General features: G+C 46.3%; 1 protein-coding gene across 2 annotated transcripts in view; it reads left to right on the forward strand.

Moving 5' to 3' along the window:
- Positions 1 to 8,342, forward strand: part of LOC137538901 (cocaine esterase-like) — a 60,497-nt gene extending 52,155 nt beyond the window's left edge. For both annotated transcript variants that reach the window (XM_068261323.1, XM_068261324.1), the window contains 3 exons: positions 979 to 1,131; positions 3,985 to 4,057; positions 6,538 to 8,342. In XM_068261323.1, the coding sequence (XP_068117424.1) occupies positions 979 to 1,131; positions 3,985 to 4,057; positions 6,538 to 6,724 (413 nt within the window). In that variant the 3' untranslated portion in view covers positions 6,725 to 8,342. The remainder of the gene's footprint in view (positions 1 to 978; positions 1,132 to 3,984; positions 4,058 to 6,537) is intronic.
- The last annotated feature ends 432 nt before the right edge of the window (positions 8,343 to 8,774 follow it).

Here is an 8,774-nt window from a genome sequence, read left to right on the forward strand (position 1 = left end):
CGCCCAAGCAGGATTGGTGAACGGCTGCTGTACACACAGAGGATTGTCGTCGGTTGAGATGGTTGTTATCATCCATTTCAGCAAACAGTTATTGCATGTAAGTACTTACCTTTAAGGCCCGTACATACACATCATAATGACCATCTCTGCCGATAATCAGGCATGTGTATGGCAGACGGCGACCCCAACCCCCAAACCGTGATTGATTGCCAAGTAGATCTACTCACCCCAGTGACATCAATCCCATTGTTTGCGCCACTCCCCCGTCTGCCATGTGACGTCACACATGCGCCACTTGCTGCCCCCTCCGCATAGCAACACAGTGCGTTGTCAGCTACACAGCTGACACATGTGTGAGCACCCCTGCCCAGCGATGTTGCCCAATGGGATCAGGAGTTGATCCGCGACGGGCGACATCCTTCAAGGATATATACGCACCTTTAGAATCACATCACACACACTGCTATCAACTAGGAACAAATCCTAAACAATTACAAGCTTAATTCTCAGCTTTTCACAGCACTGACATACTAATAAGGTCACTGCTGTGTTGTTAATCAGGGTGTGCATATTTTGGTGCTAACAAATTACCACATTACTTTTTTGTTCTGTACTTAACCCACTTTCTAACCCCACCTCTCCTGCCACCAGCTACGTAGCTGTATATTCACACATTTTCCATAAAAATAATTGTTTTGGTATGGTTCTTTCTTTGACACTCACTCCAGTAGTTTAGACCTCTAGTTAACTGCCTAGTTGCTATAAGCCTAAGAACCGCACTGCAAACTATGGTTGTTTTGTTGAAGGCATAGGCACAAAAACTGGAGCAAAGATGGAGCAGCTGACTAGAGCATCCAATCAGAATCCATGCTTAAGCTGAAACCTGATTGGCTGCTCTTAGCAACGGCTTTGATTTTTCTCCAGCATCCTTTATATCTATGTCAATAATTCAGGTCTATTGTCTTTTTTTCTCTGCAGATTCTGGATCACCAGTCTACTTCTATGAATTCCACCGCCGTCCCTCTGTGTATAAGGACAGCAGGCCAGACTGGGTGAAGGCAGATCACGGTGACGAGCTGTTGTTCATGCTTGGGCGTGCCTTCCTGAGAGATGGCGTTTATTATAAATCACGTATGTCAGATGTCTTTAGAGCACACATGTCAAACTCTGGCCTGCGTGCCAAATTTGGCATGTAAAGCCATCACATTTGGTCACAAGAGGTTTTCACTCTGTGTATTATGTTTGGCCCACCAAGAAAGCTAAATTGGAGGTGAAGCCCCTAGATCACCAAGGGAGGGGGGTCACTACACACCAGGGAACTGTATAGGGGAGGGGGGCACTAGACACCAGGGAACTGTATAGGGGAGGGAGGGGGCCACTAGACACCAGGGAACTCTATAAGGGAGGGAGATGTCACTAGACACCATGGGACTGTATAAAATAGGGAGGACCACTAAATGCCAGGGAACTGTATAGGGAGGGAGGGGTTCACTAGACATCAGGGAACTGTATAAGGGAGGAAGGGGAGCCACTAGACACCAGGAAACTGTATAGGGGAGGGAAGGGGCCACTGGACACCAGGAAACTGTATGGGGAGGGAGGGGGCCACTGGACACCAGAAAACTGTATAGGGAAGGGAGGGGGCCACTGAATACCAGGGAACTGTATAAGGGAGGAAGGGGGCCACTAGACACCAGGAAACTGTATAGGGGAGGGAGGGGTACACTAAACACCAGGAAACTGTATATGGGAGGAAGGGGGCCACTAAACACCAGGAAACTGTATAGGGGAGGGAGGGGGCCACTAGACACCAGGAAATTGTATAGGGGAGGGAGGGGGCCACTAGACACCAGGGAACTGTATAGGGGAGGGAGGGGGCCACTAAACACCAGGGAACTGTATAGGGGAGGGGGGCACTAGACACCAGGGAACTGTATAGGGGAGGGAGGGGGCCACTAGACACCAGGGAACTGTATAAGGGAGGGAGATGTCACTAGACACCAGGGGACTGTATAAAATAGGGAGGACCACTAAATGCCAGGGAACTGTATGGGGAGGGAGGGGCCACTAGACATCAGGGAACTGTATATGGGAGGGAGGGGAGCCACTAGACACCAGGAAACTGTATAGGGGAGGGAGGGGAGCCACTAGACACCAGGAAACTGTATAGGGGAGGGAGGGGGCACTGGACACCAGGAAACTGTATAGGGGAGGGAGGGGGCCACTGGACACCAGAAAACTGTATAGGGAAGGGAGGGGGCCACTAAACACCAGGCAATTGTATAGAGGAGGGAGGGGGCCACTAGACACCAGGGGACTGTATATGGGAGAGAGGGGGCCACTAAACACCAGTGAACTGTATTAGGGAGGAAGGGGGCCACTACACACCTGGGAACTGCATAGGGTAGGGAGAACCACTAAACACCAGGGAACTAAATAGGGGAGGCAGGGGGCCAATAGACACCAGGGAACTGTATAGGGGTGGGAGAAGGCATTAGACAACATTTTAGTGACAAGAATATATATTCTATACAGAATAATAATAATAACTGTATAGGGGAGGGAGGGGGTCTCTGGACACCAGGGAACTTTATAGGGAGGGAGGAGATATTAGACACCAAGGAACTTTATAAGGGAAGGAGGTGGTTACTCACTAGACATTGAGGTTGACCCGCGACTTGATCCCAGTGTTAAATTTTGGCCCACTTTGTATTTTGACACCCTTGCTTTACACAACACCCCTCCAGGCCCCCCAGCAAGCAGATCATCATGATGCCCTCTGCAGCACCCATAACCCGGGAGCTATAGGGGCCCGTTCCTCCAATATTACCCCTTGCAGAGGCAGAGTGAATGCAGCAGAGCACTGCACAAAAAAACATTTACCTGTTCTGTCAGGTCTTCCCTTCTCCTTCTAAGTCTTAATAGTCACTACACTGCTGCATGCCCGCCTCCCTATGCATGTCATGTAATCGGGAGCCAGAGGGGGCAGCATAAAGCACATGGCTGCTGGGAGGAGGGGGAGACCAGATGCATGTCATGTAATCAGGAGCCGGGGGGGGGGCAGCATAAAACAAGTGGCTCCTAGGAGGAGGAGACATGACGAGAGCAGGTAAATATATATTACAAAGTGCTCTGCTGCACTACTCTGCATGTGGGTGGGAAGAGGGAGGAGGAACAGCCCCCACAGTTGCTGGGAGTCACTGGGGCTATTGTTATGCCCCTGGTGAATTTTCCATTGGCAGCTTTGCTGTCAATGATTTCTGATGCAGATACCGATGCTTCTGGCAGCACCAGAATCCATACATGCAGTGTGATAAGAATCATAAGGCTGGTTTCACACTGCAAACTTGCGGTGCAGCAGCCGCACTGCACTGCCAAAAACAGGCCTTCAGGAATACTGCGTTACAATGCGGTATTCCCCATCTAGCATTGGGCCAAGCAGGAAGTGACACGCACTTGCGGTAACTTCCTGCTTCAGGGTATACGGAAGTGCACGGCAGCACGGTGTGTCGGTAATTTTAAAAACCTTCCCACGATGCCATAGACTAACATGCCTTCCGGGCCCACACAGATCACCGCAAGTCGCCGCAGAAGCAGTGCGGTAACATAGTTCTGGTCCAATGTCGGGGAAAACATCACTTCTGTTGCATCGCGCCGTACCGTGGTAGTATGAAACTCTCCATAGACTTTCATTTCCCGGCGGTGGGGTGCGGTAAAAATACTGCAACACACCGCCCTGGTGTGAAATGGTCCTAAGTCTAACACCCCTCTTGTGGTAAACTCAGCAGTCAATGATATATGAAGTCTGGGGGTGACATTTGAGACCTGAGGACCCCTTGAAATTATTATTTCAAACTTTAAAAGTCAACATTTTGTCCATAATCTAAACTTTGTTTCAGCCTGACTTGGGCTGTAGTTGCAATGTGATAGTTCCAGGCTTCCATTACTGGTGGCCATAATCAGCCTCCTCTGCATCTCTTACAGGGGATTATCCCAAGGAGGAGAAAACCCTTAGTAAAACCATGATGAAGTACTGGGCCAATTTCGCTCGGACTGGGTAAGCAGTAACAATATTTGTCCTAAAAAAATGTACCAATAACAAATCTGAGTATGTAAAAATACACAATGGTAGGTTCTCTTCAGGGAAAACTACATGTCAGATCACACAGTTCTTCCAGAGAGTTGGGCTGCTGAAATCTGTTTAACCTCCTTGGCGGTTAATTTTTTTTGCCAAATGGGCAAAAATCCTTTTTTAAAAAAAAAAAAAAATTTGTTTCATGTAAAGCTACCAGAGTGGTAGCTACATGAAACACCACTAGAGGGCGCATGTGTCCCTCTAGTGCGATCGTCGCCAGCACTAATAGCAAACAGGGGAACGCCATGGCGACAATCGGAATGACGTCGTGGACGTCAGCTGACGTCCTGACGTCAGGCGCACCCGATCCAGCCCATAGCGCTGCCCGGAACTCATTGGTCCGGGCAGTGCAAGGCTCTGGCGGGGGCCCTCTTTCGCCGCTGCGTGCGGCCGGTCGCCGCAGAGCGGCGGCGATCAAGCTGTGCGCGCGGCTAGCAAAGTGCTGGCTGCGCGCACAGCACTTTGAATGGGCCGAATCGCCCCAACAGAGCCGGAGAAATCCTCCTGCGCGGCATAGCCAGGGAGGTTAATCTACATTAAAGAGGAACTGCAGTGAAAATAACGTAATGAATATTATTGCTTATTTTTTACAATATTAATTTATAGATTATTTAGTCAGTGATTTACCCATTGTAAAATATTTCCTCTCCCTGGTTTACATTCTGAAATGTGGTGACATCTTTAGCTCTGCTAGGTGATCTGTACAGAATGTTGGTTTATTGAGAGTTCTTTGCACAGAGGAAGATACTTCTTGCTTGGCAGTTGGAAAAAGCTGTTATTTCCCTCAATGCCACAAACTTCACAGACAGGAAACTGTCATGGCCATGGTCCTCACATTGTGGGAGGGGTTCCACCTCAATATCATTCATACAGATGTCCCTGATGATCTATTTCAAAAAAGGAAAGTATTTCTTGTAGGAAAGGGGCTATCAGCTACTGACTGGGATGAAGTTGAATTCTGAGTTAAAGTTCCTCCAGAACTTGTCAGTGAGGACCAATAAGGAGGCTTGATATGCTGGAGGGGTGTGGCTATGGGTGACTATTACAAAACAAAGTCATAATTGGGATATTATTTTACAGACTGGAACTACTAGTCATTTTGACATGAGGTTTTCACTGCAGGTAACGCTTGATTGTATACTTTGTTGTGGTTGTGTACTCAGTTTGGATAGCCCATATTTGTAACAGATGCACCTTAAAGGGGAACTGAAGAGAGAGGTATATGGAGGCTGTCATGTTTATTTCCTTTTAGACAATACCAGTTGCCTGGCAGCCCTGCTGATCCTCTGCCTCTAATACTATTAGCCATAGCCCCTGAACAAGCATGCAGCAGATCAGGTGTTTCAGTGGTTCAGACTTATAAGTCTGATCTGACAAGACTAGCTGCATGCTTGTTTCTGGTTTTAATCAGATACTACTGCAGAGAAATAGACCAGCAGGGCTGCCAGGCAACTGGTATTGATTAAAAGGAAATAAACATGACAGCCTCCATTTACCTCTCTCTTCAGTTCCCCTTTAAAGTTAACCTAAACTGAGTTAAAGTTAACCTAAACTGAGAAGGATATGGATTTTGCCTTTTAAAATAATACCAGTTGCCTGACTCTCCTGCTGATCCTGTGCCTCTGATCCTTTTAGCCACAGCCCCTCAACAAGCATGCAGATCAGGTGTTCTGACTGAAGTCAGGGTGGATTAGCTGCATGCTTGTTTCAGGTGAGTGATTCAGCCACTACTGCAGCCAAAGGGATCACCAGGACTGCCAGGCAACTGGTATTGTTTAAAAGGAAACATCAGTTTAGGTGTACATTAAGCTGATTGGTTGCTATGGAGTGCAGTTTTTGCCCCAGACGCTTTTAACTCCTTGCATTACTACTAAAGTGCTATTCAGTTTTGTGCACGGTGGTGGCCAAAGATTTTGGGGGTCAAAGAACAATGAATCTTTCTTTATTCAACCAGTCATCACACACTGCAGAGACCAAGGGGGTCCATAGCCGAGGTGGCCCTTTTGGTTCCACCTGTTTGTTTTCTGATATTTTTGGAAAACTGAGTTGATTGCAGGGGCTCCGAAGAGATGCCAACCAGCAGAGCAGGTTCATCCAGAAGGAAACCTATGTAACTGTCTGCCTGGGGCCTAGTGGGCATCTAAAGCCCCACCTGCCATTTTCTCTGACCACTCTCCCACCTCAACTTACCAAAAGGACTACAAGAGGAAACAAAAGCTGGTAGTATGTCTTGGGCTTCATTTCATCTTATTCTCTTTCTGCCAAATAGAAATCCTTTTTTCCAGATGGCCTGAGCCATCCGCCTAGGTTGCCTTATTGGTGTTCCAGCTCTGATATACTGGTCCCTATATCTTTGATGTGTTTTCCTGAACTTGACTGCAGTCTTCTCTCACTCTCTGCAGAGACCCCAACAGTCCAGGCCTGGTTCACTGGCCCCAGTATGACCAGGAAGAGGGCTATCTTCAGATCGATATACAGCAGAAAGCAGCTCAGAGACTGAAGGATGCAAAGTATAAATTCTGGACCAAAGTTCTTCCTGAGAGAATGAAGAAGTTGTCTGAAAATACGGGAAGCCATACAGACCTGTAGAGTTGCCCAATGAGATGGCAGCAGCGGCAGCCACAGGGCCTGAAATCCTATGTACAATACCATATAAATGATATTTCCCAAAACAACACTCAGTCACCCCTAAGGGGCCTGAAATTGAAATAGATTGTCACTTTAAAAACAAACTAACAAAAAATTACATTAAAAATGTCAGCTATTTATACAGATGCTCTCAGCAAGTATTGTAACAAAAGCAAGAATGATGAAGCCAAAACCGTTCTGCAAGTAGATTTCACTGATCACTCACTGAAGTTTTGTCTGGCATATAAGGTGTACATACAATCACTCTGATGAAGTGAGGGTGACCTTCGGGAAACTCGTTAGAGGCCCTTCAAAACTGTACGTCACTTTTTCTTTCTTTTCTTTTTTTTTATCATTAAAATAAAATGATTATACTTTACCTGGGATGACTATCCCTTAAAGAGGAACTCCAGTGAAAATAATGTAATAAAAAAGGGCTTCATTTTTAACCTAATTATGTATAAATGATTTAGTCAGTGATTGCTCATTGTAAAAGCTTTCTTCCCCCTGATTTACATTCTGACATTTTTCACCTGGTGACATTTTTACTGCTGGAAGGTGATGTAGCTGCTTGCTTTTTTAGCAGTTGGAACCAGCTGTAAATAGCTATTTCCCACAATGCAACAAGGTTCACAGACAGGAAACTGCCAGGACTATGGTCCTCATAGTTTCTTGTGGGAGGGGTTTCACCACAATATCAGCCATACAGCGCCCCCTGATGATCCGTTTGTAAAAAGGGATAGATTTCTCATGTAAAAGGGGGTATCAGCTACTGATTGGGATTAAGATCAATTCTTGGTCATGATTTCTCTTTAATTCACCGCAATGCCTGATCGTCTGGTTCCTGAGCTCCACACCTGCTGCTGCGTCCTCTGGTCCTTGTAGTCCTATGCTCGCTCTTGTAAGCTTACCACAGCCTACTGATGTTGGTCACCATTTTGGGGGAACCCTTTAGGCCAGGTGTACCTGAGACGGGGTGTATTTGTGTAATTATACTTAACTGGGGCATCCTCCAGCCCCATAAGGTACATGGGGTCCCTCGCCGGCCTTTCCGGGTGCTCCGTTCTCTTGTAATTCCCCACAGTAATCTGGCCTGTAGCGGCAAGTCGTGTGCTTCTGTGCGCTTCTGCCGTGCTCCCGTACCGGGAGTGTTCTCTCACTGGAGAGGATGGTGAGGGACCCCACGCATCCCATGGGGCTGGAGGAAGCCACATGTAAGTATAAATACTCAAATACAACCATCTCAGGTTTCCTTTAATGGAAGACTTTACCTATTTTTAAATGATTCTGTTATTTAAGTGTCAGCATTGATTTTTAGACTTTTATCCATGAGAACGCCCTGATGTCTACTCCACCTTCTGTGTGAGGATGCCCCGGAGATGCTCAGTAGGGTTTAGGTCTAGAGACATGTTTGGCCAGTCCAGCACCTTTCCCCTCAGCTATTTTAAAAAACTATTAAACAGATGTCGAAAATGATTATGATTCACAAACGATCATGTTGGCTATGGAAAACCTGATGTCTGTTTGTGCCTTAAAGCAAACATGAAGCGGAAATAAAATTATGAGATATTGAATTGTATGTGTAGTGCGGATACTAAATAGAACATTAGTAGCAAAGAAAAGTGTCTATAGCGGAGGAGGATATTGTGTCTCCATTTCCAGACCTTTTGACTTCTTATGTGCTCGTTACGAGATGCTAATACTTCAGGCTTGCATGCAAATTTAATGCAAATTGTTTGCAGCTGGAACTGGACAAGTTCAGTTTAGTGCTCAAATACATTTGATTGGCCTTTTTCTAAACTGCATGCCATTAGGATATAATTTGCATGCAAGCCCAAATTATTTGCTTCTCATTGACCATCACTACTGCTGACCTCACCCAAAGTTTATCTTTCCTTTCACAGTACACATGGACCCTGATTCAATAAACAATTCTGAATTTACTCACAGCACATGTTTTACTACCTTATCAGTTAAATACTTTCTCAGCTTTCAGCAAGCAAAAAGGTAT

Source organism: Hyperolius riggenbachi, chromosome 11, assembly GCF_040937935.1.
Source record: "Hyperolius riggenbachi isolate aHypRig1 chromosome 11, aHypRig1.pri, whole genome shotgun sequence".
NCBI classification, from domain to species: domain Eukaryota; kingdom Metazoa; phylum Chordata; class Amphibia; order Anura; family Hyperoliidae; genus Hyperolius; species Hyperolius riggenbachi.